Below are 22370 nucleotides of genomic sequence, written 5' to 3'. Positions count from 1 at the left end.
TATCACTTCACCAGTGAATAAGACTATTGTTACTTTCTATCAGTGGATACCACCATTTAGACTGCTGTTTGAAGGCTGGTCAGTCTACACTGTTGTTCACCACCTAGAGTCTCTTATGAGGGTAATTCAAAAAGTAATTTACACTTGACCATTGTAGCCCAAGAGACATTTATCGAGGTATGCAACATTATGCAATAGAAAGCACATACCTTGCACTACTTTTCCATAGTCACAGAGTTGGCGTAAACACTACTCGGAATGTGTGACTAAATGTTTGATTCCCTGATGATAGAAATCCATTCCTTGGGGATTCAGCCACCGTCGAACTGCTGTTTGCATCTGCTCATTGTTTGCAAATCGTTGTCCTCCTAGATGCTCTTTCAGCTTGCCAAAGATGTGATAGTCACAAGGCAAAAGATCAAGACTGTACGGCAGATGTTGTCATATTTCCCATCCAAAACTTTGGAGCAAATGTCATGTTGTGCGTGCATTGTGTGGCATGCTGTTGTCCTGAATGAGAGCAACACCTTTGCTTAACTTTCCAGGCCTCTTGTTTATCATGGCTGTTCACAAAGACTGTAATGTTTGACAGTATGAGGCAGCATTAATTGTTGTGCCTTTTGCCATAAATTCTGTATAAACAACTCCTTTCCCATAAAAAACACAGTGGCTATGGCCTTTCTTGTTGGTTATTATTATTAGCAGCTATATGGTGCAAGGAAGCCTGAGGCTTATGCTGCACCAGCCAAAAAAAAAAAAATTCCCCAGTTATCCTAAGAGAGAGAGAGAGAGAGAGAGAGAGAGAGAAAGAAAGAAAGAAAAGTAAAAGAGAATCACCAAGAAAGAGAAAAATGATGATATCCAACTCAGGAACCTGGGCGTGCCAAACCCATACTCACCAGATGTGAGCCGCCTGGGGTTGGTGCAACTTTGAATTTATTCTGCACGGGCGATGTTGGGGGTGAACGTCAATGAAACTTGCCGATCAGGGGCACACGATATGAACTCCATTCTGCACACGCGCCACATTTGTTGTGCAATTATACCAAGATATGGCAGCAGGTGTAATTTATTTTTTGAATGCCCCTCGTATATTGCATAGTTACACTTCATAACTGTGTTGTTGCTATCGCAATACCAGGATGCCTACCAACCCAAACAGCCTTGAAATGGCCGTCTGGGTGGTGGTATTCTCTGAAAATAAGTAACAAGTTTTCTCCACTGGTGAAGCATTACTTACTTGAGGTAGTGCAATATTGGGCAACTCGTGGAGGTATTAAAAGTATGAGATATGTTAAAAACAATGCTGTTTTACCTATTTCAGTAATTCATTACATTCATGATGTATACAAACATACAAACATGATGCTCGTGCACTAGCCTGTTACGTCTATTAAAGAGATAATAAACTTATCCCTACCAGGAATATTATTCTTACATTCAGTGCCCAAAACTTTCATTTGTCTATAAAAGCAGTTTATAACTGCCTAAAGTATGGTCTCTCAAATGGTATGCAGAGGAGATCCTGTCTGTCCCAACTGTGGGTCTTAAGATCATATTCAAAATGGCTATTTGACAATGGCAGTGACCTACCCCAGCTGCAAAGATGACCACCCAGTATATGTTAGGACATGTGAAAGTTGGTAAAGTGAAAAAAAATAGTGAAATATATGGGTGACCACAAGGTTAGTTATTAGCATGCAAGGTAACTAATTGCACCCGTCATACCAAAACGTGCTACCTATGCCAGTGTTGTACAGAAATACCAAATAGTTGCCTCTCAAACTGATGCCATTGTCCCTACTAATATATCAATTTCTGATTGGGCTTGAAACATCCTCTCTCAGCAGCAATCCAGCATATCTCTGCAAATATCTAAACTTTCAGATCAGGTGTGTTGATTAAGACAAAAATAAAGATCCCTGATGCTTTGTGCAAAAATAATAATTTGCCATGGTTCTCTTTGATAGAAAAAGCCACTCATTTTAAGTTAGAATTTATAACCAGTTATCTTCAAATTTTATCCAAGAAGAAGGGGTCCCACAATGTTCAGTGCTAAGTGCCACGTTTAACATAATAATGAATTCAATAACACGGGACCTACCACTACCCCATATGCTGATGATTTCAGTATCTTCTGCCATTCCCCTAATATGCAGCTGGTGGAAAGACATTTTCAAGGTACCATCAACAAAGTTGTTAAATGGTCTCAGAACAGTGGTTTACACCTCTCACACCAAAAGACTGCCCCCCCCCCCCGAGTGCCAAGCGATATCTCTAGTGCAATTTCTGATGTTTTTCCTGGGCAGGTACTAGCATGTTTTCATAAACCCTCCTCCACTTGCAACGTTACTGCTGTTCGCTCACATCACTGCCTCCCTTGCTAGCAACGTCACTGCCTCCCTCGCTAGCATTGTACTGCTCTCCTCTTCTGATTACGTGGTCACGGGTTGGCACCATTCCTGCCATCATGTGGTGGGGCCAGTAACCGGGAGCATTGAACCCTCAGGGCGAAAAGGAGTAAAAATTTTATTAACTATTTCCCATGATTAGAGCCAAAGAGCTTGCAACATGACAATCACAAAACTGATCATGACCTCTCACTGTTGAAAAGACTTTAAAAAAAAGGCGCAAACAAGCAGGAATCTCCAGCTTTCCTGATAATCCATTTTCTGTTAGCAAGCTCTCCTCTTTTATTTAACAACGATGCCTTGAAAATGCAGCAGCATCACTGAAAGTGGTGAAATGTCTCCAATCCGGGGACTTGTTAATAGAGACCTCTTACCCAAGTCACTCTGAGCTACTGTTAAGACACTTCTTTAAGCGGAAACATGCTATAGGCCTATTCACAAGAGCATCCTCCTGTATAGTGTACTCAGTATAGTACACTATACATCCACTCAGTATAGTGTACTTTGAAACTTTTTTTTGTGTGCAACCTGGTTGTAGTCTGCTCTTGACAGAATGTGGGCTGTGTATTGTCCCAGACAGCACATGTGAGCTGCTGATCACCTCAGCTGTCAACCAATGGTGGTTTATCTGTTCTGTCATGTTGGGTGCTTATGTGTCCCCATTTGGACCATTCCCACAACTTTTTCTACTGCAGCCTTTAAACAGTTGACAATGCCTGCAGTTGATGAGATCCCTGCCTTCCTAGTACTGTAAATCATTCCCTGTTCAAACCTTTCAAGGCCCTTTCTTTTCCCAATTGCACAAGAAAAGCTACACTATTTTGTACTGACAAACTGATAGGCCAGTTGGTGATATCACTTCTAGGTGCTTTGGGATGTATTCATTTGTGGAGAGACAGGTGGTCATTATGTACAGATACTCAGGTCAGTGCTGTAGTGGTCCTTACACATACTGTCATTTCCCAATTTTTGTAGCTATTGAACTGAGCTATATGCCATACACATAGCTTTGAAACACATTCATCTAAAAAACTAAAAGATAACAAGTGGCAAGTCAATCTCTTCTAAATCTGAGGACATGCTGCTATCAAAGGAAATGAACATGATGATTGTGCAGCAAAAAATCTGGTAAGTACAAACTCACTGCTCTATGGAGTCCCACATTCTAATTACAGATTCATAATCAAACATGCTTTCACCTCTGAGTCATCCAAATAGAAAATGTTTGAAAATAAAACAGGATCTTTAGCCATGAAGTTAAGTTTTTGTATGGATCAACACAAAGAAATCATTCTAACAAGATTATGCATTGGACATACTCATCTCACACACTTGTCCTTACTCACAAAAGGCCTTTCAGAATGTCTCCAGTGCTGCCATGTGAAATTTTTCCGTGTAGAATTTTTCACGTGGCAGCATCAAAATATTATCACAAATCATAGATAAGATCTGCCAAGGGCCAAAAAAGGAGCCAACAAGGATCAAAATGCGTTTCCGTCTCTAGAGCCAACAAGCTCTTGGTCAGAGTTAGACATTGAGCATAACACGTTGCAACCCAAGAGGTTGAAAACCACTTCCCCAGCGACCGATTGTCCTGCATTTCTTATAATGCACTCTCTTGCAGATCAGCCTCTCAGAAAGCTCTCTCCATTCCTTATCCAGAAACAAGTGGAAAGTCTGGCAGGATCTCCTAAGACAGTCAAGAGACTGCAATCAGGGGACCTTCTAGTGGAAACAATGAACCGTAAACATTCAGAGAAATTGCTAAAAATTACAACCTTTGCTGGAATTCCAGTAAAGGTTTCTTCCCATGCAATCCTAAATACATCTAAGAATGTTATATCCAGCTGGGATCTATTGAATGCCACAGAGGAGGAGATAAAAAAAGAGCTTCAAGATCAAAATGTCATTGCTATGAAAAGAATTATGGTTAAAAGAGAAAATACACTCACACCTACAAGGAATATTATCCTAACCTTTAACATGCCAAATCCCTGAGTGCCAAGCGAGTGATCTAGCAAATTACAAAGTGAATTTGAAAGAGTTTTTCTAAAGAGAATTTGTTAAAGAGATTTCCAAAGGCTTTACTTTCAAAGTTATTTATTTTGTGGCTCTTTGTAAATAAAGAAGGAAGCCTCCTACAAGAAAGGAAAGACACCTTTCTTTTGTATATATAACTACTTTTCTAACACACTAACCACTAACCTTTTATCGCTTGGTCACTAGTGGCACCGCTCCTGCCTCCATGTGGCGGGGCTGGTAACCTGGGGGATAAATCAACCCTCAGGGCTAAAAGGAGCAGTAATGGAAACCAATGAATTTCCACGTCTAGAGCCCAAGAGTGCTCAATATGAAAATCATGAAACCGACCATGACTTCTCTACCTCGAAGAGAATGAAAAATATGCAGGCAGACAGGAATCACCAGCCTTCCTGAATATCCATTCTCTGTCGGCACAGCCTGTTAGTAAGCTCTCCCCTTTCATAATCCAACGATGCCTGGAACATGCAGCAGCATCACCAAAAATGGTGAAACGTCTCCAATCCGGGGACTTGCTAATAGAGACTTCTCTCCCAAGACACTCTGAACAACTATTGAAACTCACCACTTTAAGCGGAATTCCAATACAAGTCACTCCACATAACACCCTGAATTCATCCAAGGGAGTGATTACTGAATGTGATCTACTGAACGTGTCTGAAGAAGAAATAGTACAGGAACTAAAGACACAAAATGTAACTCAAGCAAAAAGAATCATGATACGAAAAGATGGTACCTTAGAATTACTTAGTTAGAATTACGTTACGTGTTGGTCCCAACACGTAACGTAATTCTAACTTTCAATACACCGAATCTACCAGCATCAGTCAACGCAGGTTACTTATATTGCCGTGTTCGACCCTTTATCCCAAATCCCCTAAGATGCTACAAATGCCAGAAATTTGGTCACTCCTAGACAGCATGCCGTGGCGTTTCAACATGTCCAAACTGTGGCTCCACAACTCATACCCTGTCAGAATGCAAAGCACAAACTCCGCAGTGTCCTAATTGCAGGGGAAGACATCCAGCATACTCTAAAGAATGTGATCTCTGGAAGATATGCAAAAAAATACAAAAATATAAGACTGAAAATAAAGTCTCCTATCAAGAAGCTAGGAAACAAATTAAACTAATCATGCCAAATAGCTCTTATGCCTCGGTTATCCACTCTCACCAATCAGTAGCATGTCAGACGGAAGTGTCACTCTCTCCAGATAAATCGATCGCAGACTGGGCTCGATCAGTTCTATCGACCCAGCCTACATCAAAGCCAAACACAGTAGATCAAAGTATGAATACACCTCTTACGGTTCCAACCCAAATCATAACCCAAGGTAAAGTAACAGAAAAACTGCAAAAATCCGATCCTGTCGAGGTTAATCAACCACTCTCAACAAGGATGGATACTGATGATACGATTACCCAAGACCTTCTTGAATTACATGCAGATGGTGAAATGGAAGATAACAATAATTCAACACGCCCCAACTTCCCCAGAAAAGAAAAACCTAAGCTGGATCGTCAAACAACCCACTTATAAAAAGCAGTCAGATTAATCTCCCTGTTACAAATCCAAATAATGGAACAGATCATCCAATGGAACTGTAGAGGCCTTTTCAGTAACATAGATGATATCCATGAATTAATTCACCACTACAGACCTCTTGCAATGTGCTTGCAGGAAACGAATTTGACACCTCAGATCTAAATCAAAAATTATACTATGTTCAGATAAGACAGAGCTGGCACTAACAGTGCTCACGTAGGAGTAGCAATACTCGTGGATTCAAGCATCCCCTCCAGATGCATCCATTTACAAACCTCCTTAGAAGCTGTTGCCACTCGTGTTGTAAATGGTATTACACTAACACTGGTTTCAATCTATCTTCCACCAAATCATCAATATACCATTCAAGAAATTGAAGATCTTGTCTTGCAGTTACCATTTCCATTTTGTATACTAGGAGACTTTAATGCCCACCATCCAATATGGGGTGGTACCTATATCAGACAGACGAGGGAAGCTTATTGAAATGTTGATAGACTGGCAGAATTTAACTTTACTAAATACTGGCACTCCCACGTATATCCATCTCCCTACAGGTTCAACTTCTACAATAGACCTTACCATTTGTTCCCCAATCCTCTTTCCAAGTATAGAGTTGTTGTTGTTGTTTGGTTTTTAGGAGCATTAGCAACTAAGGCCATATTGCTCCGGGAATATGCGGTGGTCATTCCCTTGACCTTTCCGCATCCTCCGTTTTTGGTGGTGACGGGCTCAAACCCCGGTCTAATCAAGAAGCGTGTGCTACGCACTGCTGCTCCTTCCCACCTGGCTACGGAGGCGCCTCCAAGTATAGAGTGGGTAACTCTAAGCGATCCTTATAGCAGTGACCACTATCCCATAATCTGCAAAATTCAAACATCCTGTTCCTTCCCAACAGAAAATCCAATTAAATGGAAATTTTCAAGAGCTGATTGGACAAAATACAGAACGCACATATCATTTGACAACTACATTATTCAGTCCTTTTCCATCGACAGTGTTACTGAGCACATCACAAATCAAATTCTGACAGTCGCATCCGCTACCATTCCTCAATATCAAGTAAGAAATAGACGAAAAACAAATTACTGGTGGAATGAAGACTGTAATCATGCGAAAAAAGAGAAACAAAGCGTGAAACCTTTTCCACAAACACCCAACCACCTCCGATCTTATTAGTTATAAACGTCTTAGAGCAAAAGCCCGTTTCATCAGACGTAAAGCGAAAAAAGAAAATTGGATTAAATTCGCCTCATCAGTAAATAAAAATACCGATATCAGATTAATCTGGAGAAAAATAAAATGTTTAAACAGTAAATTCCCTTCTTTATCCACCCCACTACTGAACTGGAATGGACAAGAGCTTACTACTCCTACAGAAATAGCAAATGCACTGGGGATCGTATTTTCTCAGTTGTCCTCTTCTACCGCCTATGATCAAACATTTCAAAAACTTAAAACGGTTGCAAAGAAATCGAGACTAAATTTCACTCGAAATTCCGCTTTATCTTTTAATAAACCATTTACCATGCTTGAGCTGCAACAATCCCTTAAAAACTCAAGAAACAGTGCTACTGGCCCAGATGGGATATACTATGTAATGCTGCGAAATTTGGAACAGAGATCACTCTCCTTACTGCTCATATATTTCAATCGAATTTTTTCCGAACATACCTTCCCAAGTTCCTGGCATCATTCTTATGTACTAGCAATTGCAAAGCCCGGTAAAGATCATTCTATTCCGCAAAATTACAGACCAACATCCCTTGCCAGCTGTCTAAGCAAAACCCTCGAGAAAATGTTACATCGCCGTCTCACTTGGTTCCTGGAGTCCCAAAACTTGATTAACAACAACCAATTTGGATTCCGGAAAAATTGATCTTCATTGGATCTCATGATCAAAACCGAGACAAACATTAGAAATGCTTTTGTCAAGAAGGAACATCTCGTAATGGTCTGTCTTGACGTTGAGAAAGCCTTTGACACTACATGGCGATTCGACCTCTTAAAAGATCTGCATTCTCTTGGCCTGAGAGGTAATTTACCATACTTTATCAAAAATTTTCTACATCAGAGATCCTTTCAAGTTCGTTACCTGGGAACCCTCTCTAAGATCTTTACCCAAGAAGAAGGAATTCCGCAAGGGCCAGTTCTCAGTGCCACTTTATTTGCAATGAGACTGAACCATATAATTGAACTCATTCTGAAAACTGTAGATTCGTACCTTTTCGCAGATGATCTCTCAGTATCCTGTCATTCTCAAAACATGCATCATATTGAACGCCAGCTACAAATATCAATTAATCGCATCCTGACATGGATGACACAAAATGGTTATAGACTTTCTAGCCAGAAATCTGCTGCCATACACTTCTGTAACAGACGCAGTATGCATCCTGAGCCCGAGCTCCACTTGAATAACCACCCTCTTCCCATAGCTAATTGTATTCATCTACTAGGGTTATTTTTCGACAGCAAGTTAAACTTCCCAAAACACGTTGAATATCTCCGGACAAACTGTCAAAAGAAACTGAACATACTCAGAGTTTTATCAGCAACAACATGGGGAGCAGATCATTACAGCCTGCTTCACCTATACAGAACCATAATTAGATCACGCCTGGACTACTGGGCGCCTGTTTTCGATTCTGCTAGGGAGAGTGTTTTATCTCTCCTCAACCCTATTCAACATTCAGCTCTTAGATCAGCATTAGGTGCGTTCAGAACATCTCCAGTGCAAAGTTTATATATCGAAGCCCATGAACCTCCTCTAAATATCAGGAGAAAGATGTTGTTAAACTATGCAATCAAGATCCAAACCCAGGTAATCCATCCTAATTAGTCAATACTTCATGATCCACTGTATATGACCCTGTATAGAAACAAACCACAGACAGTTCGGCCTGCTGGTATTAGGCTAAAACATCTAACAGAAGATTGGGATATACACTTCGATAAAATCTTGCAAGATCCTATAGATCCTGACCCTTCATGGTCTGTCATCATGCCATGTTGTGACAAGTATTTCCACCAGTGGAGTAAACACTCTATCAGACTTTACCATCCAACAGCTACACAATGAACATGCTCAACATTATCCTGACTTCGCTAAAATATATAGCATTAGCATTAGTAGAGGCATTTGATGCAAAAAAGCAAGCTTATGCAGCATCAGCCAAAAAAAAAAAGACACTTCCACTTCACCCCTCAGTTCGTTCAAAATACCTGTCCAGCTGAGCCTTAAACTTATTTAGGCTATCAACTTCCATGACAAGGGAAGGAAGTCTGTTCCACCAACCAACCACTCGCTGGCTAAAGGCAAATTTCCGCATGTCTATCCTACATCTGTCTTTCCTCGATTTGAATTTATGCCCTCTCAGGTGATTATTCTGAGCGAGAGGAAGAATCCCATCAGCATTGAGCATGCTGAAACCATTCAATGCTTTATACACCTCTATCAGATCACCTCGCTGGTGCCTATTCTCCAGATACTGTAATTTGCAAAACTTAAGCCTTTCTTCATAAGAGCACCCCTTTGTTCCATTCACTAATCTTGTTGCCCTTCTCTGTACTCGTTCCAGCAGCTCTACATCCTTCTTGAAATGAGGCCTCCAGACCTGTATACAGATGGATCGAAGTCTGAGAGTGGATCGGGTGCAGCAGTGGTACTCGCTGATAAAATAATTTCTCAGTCTCCTTCGACAGAGTGTAGTAGCTACACAACTGAATTATTTGCCATAAAGCTTGCATTAGAAAATGTCTTCCATATGTCAATTCAAAAGAGCATAATATACACAGACTCGCAAGGTTCCGTATTAGCATTGCAAAACAATTCCCCGCCTACTCACCCGATATTAAAGCTCATCAAAACACAGTTGATACGTCTTAGAGAGCATCAGCAAAAGGTTATCTTCTGCTGGATCCCAGGCCATACCGGAATACTAGGGAATGAAATTGCAGATGATGCTGCCAAAAATCCATCCAGCCCAGCCCCAACGAATTTGCTGCTAGTACCTGTCACAGATTATAAAATGAATATACAAAGAATATGTAAGGATCAATGGACTCTTCATGGCAAACACAATTCCATAATAAACTACTCCAAATAAAACCCTTACCAAAATTATGGGCTTCTAGCTCTATAGCAAACAGACAAGAAGAAGTAATTCTAGGCAAAATCGGTCATACTCATTTAACCCATCTGTTTCTTTTGTCAAGAAATGATCCTCCCCAGTGTAATCATTGTCATACACCACTCACAGTCAAACACATACTTCTGGACTGTACTCTATATAATAATGCTCGACTAATGTATTTCAATTTTCTGTCAAATTTAAAGGAACCTTTGTCACTTGGCCATATCATAGTCAAATTCAAATCTCGCAGAATTCTTCTCCTTTCTAAAACGAATAAGATTGTGTAACCGTATTTAACTGCTTCTAAATCAACAAATGCAGACAGTATGCACCACTTCCATAAGTGCAATATGGCCTAAGTAGCCATTGCACTTTAAACCCCAACAACAACATGCCAAATCTATTGCCATCGATAAAAGTAGGCTATCTACTTTGCCGCATTAGACCATTGAGATGTTTTGCCGCATTAGACCATTGAGATGTTTTGCCGCATTAGACCATTGAGACATTCCTAACCCATTGAGATGTTTTAAGTGCCAAAAGTACAGTCAGTCCTCGTATAACACGATAGTTTTGTTCCTAGAAACCCTCATGCAATATAAATAACAGGCCCTATGGGAAAAATAGGGTTAGGTGCCGACCACCCAAGATTGAACACACATTTGTAACCAAAACGTTACCAAACACAATAAATAATTGTAATGAAATACACTACATATTTTATTATGGTCATTATGTAATAAAATATTGCTAATGCTTTTGCTTCTATCGTAAGCAAATGTTCTGTTTGATCTTCTATCCGACCCAAGCGTAGTACTAAGTACTATAGGTTCTAATACCTCTCGTGTTTGGGGTTCACATAAAAAAAAAAAAAAACAAATGACAGCCATTCCATCTCTTCCAATTCTTTGTGTCTTGATCTAATAGATTTTATTTCACTGAGTTGTTCCTGCTATGAAAGTTTTTATTTTCTCTGCATTCTTTCTAATTGTTTTCGCTTTGCCCCACATAGGTCTGTAGCATGTACAATATGACATGTTCTTTCATTTCGCTCAAAGCGTTTCACAATTTCACATTTTTTTCTCTATTGACACAGGCTGACTGACCATAAACCTTACACCGGAAACCCTGGTGGGCCGTTGGCCAGATGGAGGCCGGTGTGATTTTGGCCATAAACGCTAGTATGAGGCCGCTACAAATTTTCCCGGGTAAGAATTTTTGAATCAGTCTGCCTCTGTCTGTCGACATTACTTTTCTTTTTCTATCTGAATCTGTAGTGTCTTCACCAGGATGCTTCCTTTTTGACACCTTTTAAGTATTTTACTAATTTTTAGGGAATAAAACACAATTACAAAATGAGGAGCATGCTTGATACACTTAAACAAAGCTGCACGTGTGTAGCAACTGAATAAATAACACTTAAGGCAGAAACACTATCACCTCACTAGCTCACATTTTAGTAAAGCACATTTCTGGAAGTCACTACTATAAAACAGTAAAAACAATTTCCAGTTGCGTTCCTGCTGGTGGAATCTGTTATATATGGGTAGTAAACTCGATCTAATTTCATTTGTGATAATACCGATTGCTGGAATTGTGGGGGTTTTACGTTATGACAAAAAGTGTTTCCCCTTCACTGATATAAAAACATAAATAAATTTTAAGAATCTTCTCTTCTTCATTCCTATTGTGTTGCATTCAATTGGGGGGTGATTCCACGTTCAACTGTCATTTCTTGTAAACACAAAGGTGATTCGTGCATAAACGAATTCGGTTCATGTTATATACGATATCATTCCCTTATTCGTAAATCGTGTATGGTCGAATTCGTGTAGTGTAAACATGTGTTATATGAGGACTGACGGTATGGTCACTCTCAAACGGTGTGCAGAGGAAACCAAGTTTGTCCTAATTGTGGGTCCTCTGACCACACCCAAAGTGACTGCTTGGCAAAAGAAATGACTTGCTTCAACTGTAAAGGAAACCATCCTGCTTATTCAAGGACATGTGACATAGAAAACTGAAAAGAAAATTGTTAAATATAAGATCAAAAATAAAGTAAGCTTTCAAGAAGCACTGAAATTAATTGGTCCCAGTATGAATAAACGTACGTTTGCCAATATTGTGCAAAAAAAATCAATCAGTGTCCACTCAAACTGATGTTACAGTCCCTTCAAACACCTTAATCTCTAACTGGGCTCGGACTGTTTTCTTTCAGCAACAGTCCAATATCCTGAAACATTTGAACCATGCAAGTAAATACTGCACTTAGAGTAGCAGTTACATCTCTTTCTCCTCCCCCAGTGATTGCTTCTATGTCGAATAATCGAAGCTCAAATTTAAAAAAAGATTATCCAAGAAACATCTATGGATACAATTGACTCCTCCAGAGAAGAAGGCCCAAACCTAGAATTATATGTGGAAGAAGATATTGACACTAGTCGCCCATTCTTCTCAAAACAAGGCAAACCAAAGCCTGAACGCCATAAGCCAGCCACATTAAAGAAACAGTCAGATACAGTTTCTACTACTAAACACCAGTAATGCCTTTCATTCTACAATGGAATTGTAGAGGATATTGTAGCAACCTTAATGATGTTCAAGTCTTAATTAGCCACTACTCTCTAGTTGGTTTCTGTCTACAAGAAACCTACCTAACGTCTCAAATTTCTACCAACATAAAGAACTATTCTATCTATCGACAAGATCGTAATACTTCAAATGCGGCCTGTGGAAGTGTGTGGCCATTTTAGTCAGTACAAAGATCCTCACCAAACAAATTGTTTTGCAAACTGAAATTGAAGTTGTTGCCATACATTTGATAGCCCAGATTGCGTTAACACTAGTATCAATCTATCTCCCACCATGTCATACCATCTCTTACCAAGATCTTGAAAATCTTCTAATGCAGTTACCTTCCCCTGTCTGTCTCTTGGGGGATTTCAATGGCCACGACGCCTTATTGGGATCGACTAAATTAGATAGGCATGGCCGACTAATTGAAACCTTTCTGGAGAAGCAAAACCTTACTGTTCTTAATACTGGTGCACCCACTCACATACAATTACCAACTGGACAAACTTCTACAATCAATCTATCAATATGCTCCCCAATTCTGTTTCCAATCAAGGAATGGTGTGCTCTGGATGATCCCATGGGAAGTGACCATTTTTCAATCGTTTGTGAGCTGCTCACTACCCATCTACCTAAAGCCCCTAAAGAATGACATTGTGCTTCTTGAAAGGGTCAAAAGACGATAACTCGCCTGGTGAGATCAGCAAAAGGGCATCTGTATGAGGAAAGACTTTGAATATGTGGGTTGCACAGCTTGGAAACTAGGCACCTTAGAGGAGACTTGATAGAGGTGTTGTAGGCTCTGAGAGGCATAAGTAAAATGAATGAGGACAAATTTTCATGGTTATAAATGATTCTAGAACTAGGGGCTGTAATTTAAAGGTACAGGAAGATATTTAGACTGGATTGCGGGAAGTTTTATTTTAGCCAGCGATTTATAAATTACTGGAATAAGTTACCTACGTGGGTGGTAGAGGCTGACAGTTTGGGGAAATTCAAAGGTCAGCTGGATTACCTATGGGAGGAAGGAAATATGTAGGTTGTCCATTTCCTTTTCTCTTATTAATTTTTATTATTATTATTAAAATTTTCTTCTTATTATTTTATTTTATTATTATTATTTATTTATTTATTTTTTGGCTGGTGCAGCATAACCTTTCTTGCACTATGTGGCCATTACTAATACTAACATTGTGTTTCATAATACCAGTAGACTAAAATATTTAAGAGCAAAGGCCTCATGCTACGAGGTAGAATGACTAACAATAAAATATTTAAGGGCAAAGGCCTCATGCTACGAGGTAGAATGACTAACATGTTAGTCATCCTACCTCGTAGCATGAGGCCTTTGCCCTTAAATATTTTATAGTCTATATCACTGCACACAATCAGGCATCTCTCATATTGTGAAGTTATATTTCATAACTGGGTTGTCACTATTGCAGCACCAGAGTACCTGCCCACCCACTGAGGAGAAGCCAACAAGCTTTGAAACGGTGCCGTCTGGATGGTGGTGTCCACTGAGAATAAGTAACAGTAGTCTTCTCCATTGGTGAAGTGTTTCTTATTCGAGGTAGTTACTCAGGTAGTAGCTCTTGGAGTATTGTCAATGATATACAGGAATTTTTCCAGCAGGGATAAGGAGGTGATTATTCCATTGTATAAGGCAATGGTCAGGCCACACCTAGAGTACTGTATACAGGTCTGGAGGCCTCATTTCAAGAAGGATGTAGAGCTGCTGGAACGAGTACAGAGAAGGGCAACAAGATTAGTGAACGGAACAAAGGGGTGCTCTTACGAAGAAAGGCTTAAGTTTTGCAAATTACAGTGTCTGGAGACTAGGCACCAGCGAGGTGATCTGATAGAGGTGTATAAAGCCTTGAATGGTTTAAGCATGCTCAATGCTGATGGGATTCTTCCTCTAGCTCAGAAAAATCACCTGAGAGGGCATAAATTCAAATTGAGGAAAGACAGATGTAGGATAGACGTGCGGAAATTTGCCTTTAGCCAGCGGGTGGTTGGTTGGTGGAACAGACTCCCATCCCTTGTGGTGGAGGTTGATAGCCTAAATAAGTTTAAGGCTCAGCTGGACAGGTATTTTGAACGAACAGAGGGTTGAAGTGGAAGTGGGTTTTTTTTTTTTTTTTTGGCTGATGCTGCATAAGCTTGCTTTCTTGCATCAAATGCCTCTACTAATGCTAATGCTAATGTTACAATACCATGGCAACTCGTTTTGAAGTTATTTACAATATGAGATATATAACCAAAACGATGCCAATTTAATTAATTAATTTAACTACTTTGGTAGATAGCTATGTTAAAATGAGGCTTTTGCACTAACCTATATATAATACCAGTAGTTAAGCATATTGCCAGAGTTGGGTTTGTGCCAAAAAAGCTCCAAATAAACAACAAAAAACAGCTCATAATCCTTACTGAAGAAAAAATCAAATGAAAAAAATAATAATTGATAATATTTTTATGCCATTTATTAGAATACTTGTTAAAATTTCATTAAACGTTTCGATAAGTGTAACCTACATTTCTCTCATCAATGGGTGGTAGTAGTAGTAGTGGCATGTTATGCAAGAAAGCAAGTGTATGAGCTTATGGAGCATCAGCCAAAAAAAAAAAAAAAAAAATCACACCATTATCTCCAAATGCCTGTCCAGTTCCTCCTTAAATTTATTCAACCTATCAACTTCCACAACGACAGATGGAAGTTTGTTCCAGCAGTTAACCACCTGCTGGCTAAAGGCAAATTTCCGCACATCTATTCTACATCTGTCTTTTCTTAATTTGAATTTATGCCCCCTTAGGTTCGTAATCTGAAAAAGTGGAAGGATCCCATCAGAATTCAGCACGCTCAACTCATTCAAGGCCTTATACACCTTAATCAGATCACTGCGCAGGTGCCTAGTCTCCAGCCACTGTAATTTGCAGAACTTAAGCCTCTCTTGGTAAGAGGATCCCTTCATTCCCCTCACCAATCTTGTAGTAGTAGCAGTGGCATGTGATGCAAGAAAGCAAGTGTATGAGCTTATTCAGCATCAGCCAAAAAAAAAAAAAAAAAAAATCACACCATTCCCTCCAAATGCCTGTCCAGTTCCTCCTTAAATTTATTCAACCTATCAACTTCCACAACGTTGCCCTTCTCTGTACACGCTCAAGCAAATTGACATCCTTCCTAAAATGAGGCCTCCAGACCTGTACGCAGTACTCAAGGCGTGGCCTGACCATTGCCTTATACAGAGGGACAATCACCTCCTCTTCCCTTCTCCAAAATTCCTATATATCATTGACAAAACCCCATGACAGCCTGTCTGCATTGCTCAGAAAACTTCATATCTGACTGCACAATTACTCCCAGATCTTTTTCATTTTCTACCACCTTAAGTGTAGTACCACAAAGTTGGTACTTTTCTCTTGGGTTACTTCTACCCATATGCAGTACTTTGCATTTGTAAAGGTTAAACTTCAGTTGCCACTTCTTAGCCCATCTGCCCAAATTATCCAGATCCTGTTTCAGTAGCACACTGCCATTACTGTCATTAACAACCCTGCCAACCTTTGTATCATCTGCAAACTTCGACACTAAGCCTGATATACCTTCACCAATATCATTGATAAATATACAAAATAACAGTGGACCCAACACCGAACCCTGTGGGACTCCACTAATAACATTAGTCCACGAAGAGCAGCACCCATTGATTACCACCCTCTGTCTTCTCCCACTTAACCATCCTTTTATCCATTGTAGCAACTTACCCTTAATACCATTCTGCTCCAATTTGTACAATAGTCTTCCATGCGCAACAGTGTTAAAAGCTTTCCTGAAATCCAAATATATGATATCAAAATTATTTTTTGCATCCAGTTCCTTTGTAACCACATCATAATAACCAATCAAATTTGTCAGACAAGACTTTCCCTTAACAAACCCATGCTGTGTCTGAATTATTGCTGCAGTCTTGTCTAGATGATCCTGCAATGCATCTTTAACCAGTGACTCCATTATTTTACCCTGAACAGAAGTTAAACTAACTGGTCTGTAATTACTCGTGTCACCCTTCGATCCCCCTTTGTGAATTGGGGATACATTTGCACATCTCCAGTCCGTGGGAACCTTCCCTGAGTCCAATGATGCTCTCATAATTATGGCTAAGGGTTTGCTTAGTTGCTTTGCCGTCTCCTTTAATATAACTGGATAGATCCTATCCACCCCAGGTGCTTTTCTTATGTTTAACTTCAACAATTTCTCCTCCAGTTTGCTCTCAGTTATTACAAAATCATTAAGTACCCTGCTACAATTTGATAGGGTGTTAGGTAATGACTTCAGATTTGGATTCTGCTTATCAAAATCCATATTTCAGGAGGTAAAAAAGGAAGAGCTTAAAACTTGTCCATCTTATTTAAATTTCAAATTATCACAGTGTGATGAGGCTTCATTATGTACTGTCATCATATTTCAGTAACTGATAATTGAATTGTTTTTACTTACTACATTTTAAGGCAATTTTTGTAATAATGTATGTTAAAAGTGAAATATAAGAAAATATTTTAATAAATTTTTTTCCTCCACCCCAGTTTCAGGGACCCCCAGTAGTGTATGTTCAGCAAATTGTTGTTAAAAGTGCCATATCCCCGTGGCATCCTGACTTAATTTTCACTGATGCATTTAGAGGACCTTTAGCAGAAGCATTTCATATTGTGGAAATGGTTACCAATCATCAAATGACTTTAGGGCAAGTAGTGAGTTGTTTTAAAATCCTGTAATTCCTAACATATAATATTGTGAAGTATGTGTTTATTTTTCTACTGTTCAGTATATTCAGATAGTTTCCAGTTTATGTTTAGTTCATGTGGCACTGTTTCAATGAATCACAATTACATGCTTGCCGTAACAGTGTAAGTTGGAAACTTAGTGTAACAGTTGGAAACTGTTACACTGTTCACACCGTAACAGTGGAACACCGTACTGTAACAGTGTAAGTTGGAAACTTAACAGTGTAACAGTTGGAAACTTCTTTAATAGCACACAACATTGGACATTGGTATGCTGCTCAGTTGTTGGCATTTTACCATTACCTGAAATGAAACTGGAATATCTCACCTTGCACACATGGACTATGATCCACCTTTAAACTTTTAAGCATGTCAGATAATATTACTTCTAGTTAAGTATATTGGATATGGTGTTTTGCTGATGACTTTTTAGGTACAGGGTAGTTATAAATGCTGTAATACAACACATAATTATAAACATTGCCATTATAAAATATATTAAATATGTTCTGTGGTTAAATACCTTGCTGAAATTTAAGTAGACAAGGAATAATATCGTTCACACTTTCTTGTAGAGAGTCTGTAGAGAATTCAAAAACCTCATATTGAATGTTGTAAACACTGCCTTTCGAATACCCAGAAATCTTCACTAGTCAAATTCAGTGAATGTAAAGGCAAGAATTGGAGAATTTCTTATCAATTATTTTGTAAGATGCAAATTGTTTTATGCAGTAGAGTAGAAACTATTTGAGCAATATATACCTGTGCACATATTATTCAGCGAGGTTGTGTCTTGAAGGCATTGGTGCCCTCTTAAATGTGGCATTATCTCTCTCTTCTAAGATTCTTCTATAAGGGTATGTAAAAAGCAGGTTGACCATTGATAATTGTCAGCATGGGAACTTGTTTTTACTAGAAAGCATATTAAACTCATAAAATATGCCAGGCTTTGTTGCTTGAGAAGAACATACATGTCTGTAAGTTCTGATTGAGATCAGTAATTAATCCTTGTGGATTTTTTTCCCTTTTTACTTGCCAACATTTTTGTGCAGCATAATATTCCTGTTTGAGTGCTGTTACTCTTTTGGCTGATATTGGGCATTTTGTGCAAATATTTAAAATTAAATCGCAAATATTCTGCTTAAATATTTAATCAGAATATTAGCATTTGCATTAGTTGAGGCATACGATGCAAGAAAGCAAGCTTATGCAGCATCAGCCAAAACTGGGGGGGGGAACTCCGATCCATTCACTCTAAAGGTGGTGGTATTGAAGTAGTGCAATATCATGGAAACTTGTTGTGAAGGTATTCACAATATGAGATATAACTTAAACGATGCCGCCTTTGCATATTTGTGCTAATTCAGAGTTTAGCTGCGTACTAATATGATGCATTTGCCCTAACTTGTACGTTGCATATTGAATAAAGTATGCATAAATGGATGTGAAAGTTACACAAAGTGCCAGTAACTAGAAGGGTGAAGAAAGTAGAAAAAGGAGTGTTTGTAGATATGTGAAAGGTGAAAAAATGTTAATATCTTAAAGGCCTAAAAGTTATGATGAATTAATAGAATTATGGGCTGAATTACCAAGCCAATAGAAAGTAAAGTAAAATTAGTACATAAAAATGCTAATAAAATAAAAATAAATAATAAAATGCAAATAAAACGAAAGTGGTATAGCTATCATCAGATATGGGGAGAAAGATATTTAGAACACATTTCCCCCATATCTGATGACAACTATACCACTTTCATTTTTTTTTCATTTTATTTGTATTTTATTTTATTAGCATTTTGATGTACTAATTTTATTTTACAGTTCTTCCACTTTCTATTGGCTTGGTAATTCAGCCCATAATTCTTTAATGGATGCCTCCGTAGCCAGGTGGGAAGGAGCAGCAGTGCGCAGCACACGCTTCTTGATTAGACTGGGGTTCGAGCCCATCACCACCAAATACGGAGGATGCGGAAAGGTCAGGGAATGACTACTGCATATTCACGGAGCAATATGGTCTTAGTTGCTAATGCCCCTAAAAATCAAATAACAAACAACAACAACAAAACAATTCTCTTAATTCACATAACCTTTAGGATATTAGCATTCTTTCACCTTTCACAAATCTACTACACTTCTTTTTCTACTTTCCTCACCCTTCAAGTTACTGCACTTTGTGTAACTTTCACATCCATTTATGCATACTTTATTCAATATATTAATACAAACTTATATATACTCTTGCATCCTTTAATGCTGTTTTGTGCTTTCATTCACTGAAACTATTTTATCAACTGAATACCTCTTTATCCTATAACTTTTTAAACATTACCTTTAAGGGGTTACATTTAATATTCGTTTATATATATATATATATACAGTAAACCCCCGCTATTCACGGTATCTGCATTTGCGGTCACTGATTTAATATAAAAAATGAAACCTAAAAAATGTGAATTTTAAAGCACCGTGAACATTTTCCGCCATAAAAAAACATGGGCGTGGCTAAAATTATCTTTCCCGATCAAAACAGCGCTCAGTGGGTGAGGGGAGAGGGGTGACAAAATCGCAAGCGTGGATGTTTCTCGCTAATCCTTGTTCAGTATGTGTTATGCTCTTTTCATGGAAGGTTTCGTCGTTTGCTTTTAATTTACTGTATATGCTTATAAATTGAATAAATTTATCAATTTATAAAGTGATATGCTTATAAAAGTGATAAATCTACCGTTTTGCAGTGTAAAACAGACTTTTTCTAGTGTGTTAATGGAAGAAAGTGACTTTATTGTGGACAAGTTCTTTCTAACCCGTACAAAAATATGGCTACGAATAACAAGGGAAATGTGAAAAGATCAAAGAAGGTGATGACATTAGCGAATAAAATTGAGTTATTAGATAAAATTTCTAATGGTGAAAGTGTCTCCTCAGTGGCAAAACATTATAAAATCAATGAGTCAACGGTATGATCAATCAAGAAATCGGAAGAAAAATCCGCCATAGTGTCCGTGAAAACGCGCTAATTGCTTCAAAAATTTGCTCTGTAACTCGTGATGTTAAATTAGAAAAAATGGAAAAAGCTTTAAATCTGTGGGTAGAAAACCGAACTCAAAATAAAATTTCGTTAATTTCACTCATCATTCGTGAAAAGGCAAAACTCCTTTATCAACAGTTTAGCGAAACTGGTGATAGCACTGGCGGGATAAGTTTTTTAGCTAGCAAAGGCGCTGCTTTGAAACATTTGTTTGAAATTTCTAATAAATAGGCGCCTCCGTAGCCCGGTGGGAAGGGGCATCAGTGTGTAGCACATGCTTCTTGATTAGACCGGGGTTCGAGCCCATTACCACCAAATACGGAGGATGCGGAAAGGTCAGAGAATGACCACCGCATATCCCGGAGCAATATGGCCTTAGTTGCTAATGCTCCTAAAAAACCAAATAACAATCTAATAAATATTACATTTAATATTAAATTGTTTCTTATTTTCATTTCAATGCCATATGCTTGCATTTCACTATGTACTGTCTATGTACATAGTCATATTATGAAGGTACATATAATACATACATAGACAAAATTTTAGACTAGTTTTTCTTATATATTTCATACTTTGGAACGGAACCCCTTTATTACTATGGGAGCCATAACTCAGTATTCACGTTTTCGGTATTCGCGGCATTTCTCAGGAACGTAACCCCTGCGAATAGCGGGGGTTTACTGTATATATATGTGTATATATATATATATATATATATATATGTGTATATATATATACACACACACACACACACACAGTGGATTCCGGTTATTTGGGCCACCAATTAATCGGGGCAGCTGTTTATTTGGGGCAAATCTTAAAAAAACAGAACCCAATCGAGAAAATAGCCATGGTTTACTTCTCCTTAATTGGGACAACATACCATTTAATCGGGGCAGGAGATCGCAACACTGGAGATTACCCTACTATTGTCTCCAGCCATACCATGTGGTTCGGTCAGATTACTGGAGGTCACAACCATAAAACAATTAGCAGTCACCTGTTTATTGGGCTTTTCTGTTAGTGCAATCATTCATAAACGGATAGTAAACTTGATCTTATTGAATTTGCGATAATACAGACAGCTGGAATTTTGTGGGTTATTATGGTGAAATGTGTTTACACTTCCATGGAATCTTCAATCATATAAAAAAAATTAATTTTCAGAATCTTCTCTTCATTCCTATTTTTAAAGCTTCGTAACTACTCTGTTCTCACTTGCGCATGCCTTGTTACTTGCAATTTGTGTGTGCCGTGTTCTTTGTTATTGATTGCTTATCTTTTTACTGTTTTAAATTTTAACCCCCACCCACAAATGTCCGAAGTTTCACGTAAAAAAAAGTTAAAGATGCAATGGACTCCTGCTTTACAATTGGTTCACTGTACAGTCAAATCATATATGTACATACTAGTTAGTATGTACATATTACAGTACGTATTAATTATTCCGATTATCATGTATATTCTTCCAATTTTCACATATCATTTAATTTTTTAATTGGTAAGGTAATAAAGGGCAAATTTGTGCTTAATATATCTTTACTTTTATAGCCTATGGATTATATTCCTCCTATTTTCTCTAATTAGAATCGCTGTTTAATAGAATTCAAATTTAATTCACAAACGTGATCACAATGACCGGCACTTACTACACATCGTATAGTGAACGGTACTTTACTATGGTGACTCCATCGTAACGTGATTTGACTGTACAGTGAACCAATTGTAAAGCAGGAGTCCATTGCATTTTTAACTTTTTTTTATGTGAAACTTCGGATAATTGGGGCAGCCGCTTAATCGGGCCAAAATGCACTAGTTTCGATGTTTCCCAAAAACCGGAATCGACT

At 38.5% G+C, this 22370-nt stretch overlaps 1 protein-coding gene across 1 annotated transcript in view; it reads left to right on the top strand.

Annotated features, from left to right (window-relative positions):
* The window catches only part of SCAP (SREBP cleavage activating protein), a 512327-nt gene that overhangs the window by 91116 nt on the left and 398841 nt on the right, over positions 1 to 22370 (top strand). The window contains exon 4 of the mRNA XM_090380371.1: positions 17298 to 17455. Coding sequence (XP_090236497.1) covers positions 17298 to 17455 — 158 coding nt within the window. The remainder of the gene's footprint in view (positions 1 to 17297; positions 17456 to 22370) is intronic.

Source organism: Mastigoproctus giganteus, chromosome 1 (assembly GCF_048544385.1).
Source record: "Mastigoproctus giganteus isolate SK-2022 chromosome 1, ASM4854438v1, whole genome shotgun sequence".
NCBI lineage: Eukaryota > Metazoa > Arthropoda > Arachnida > Uropygi > Thelyphonidae > Mastigoproctus > Mastigoproctus giganteus.
The sequence above is the reverse complement of the archived record's forward strand: the minus strand, read 5'-3'. Positions and strand labels throughout refer to the sequence as shown.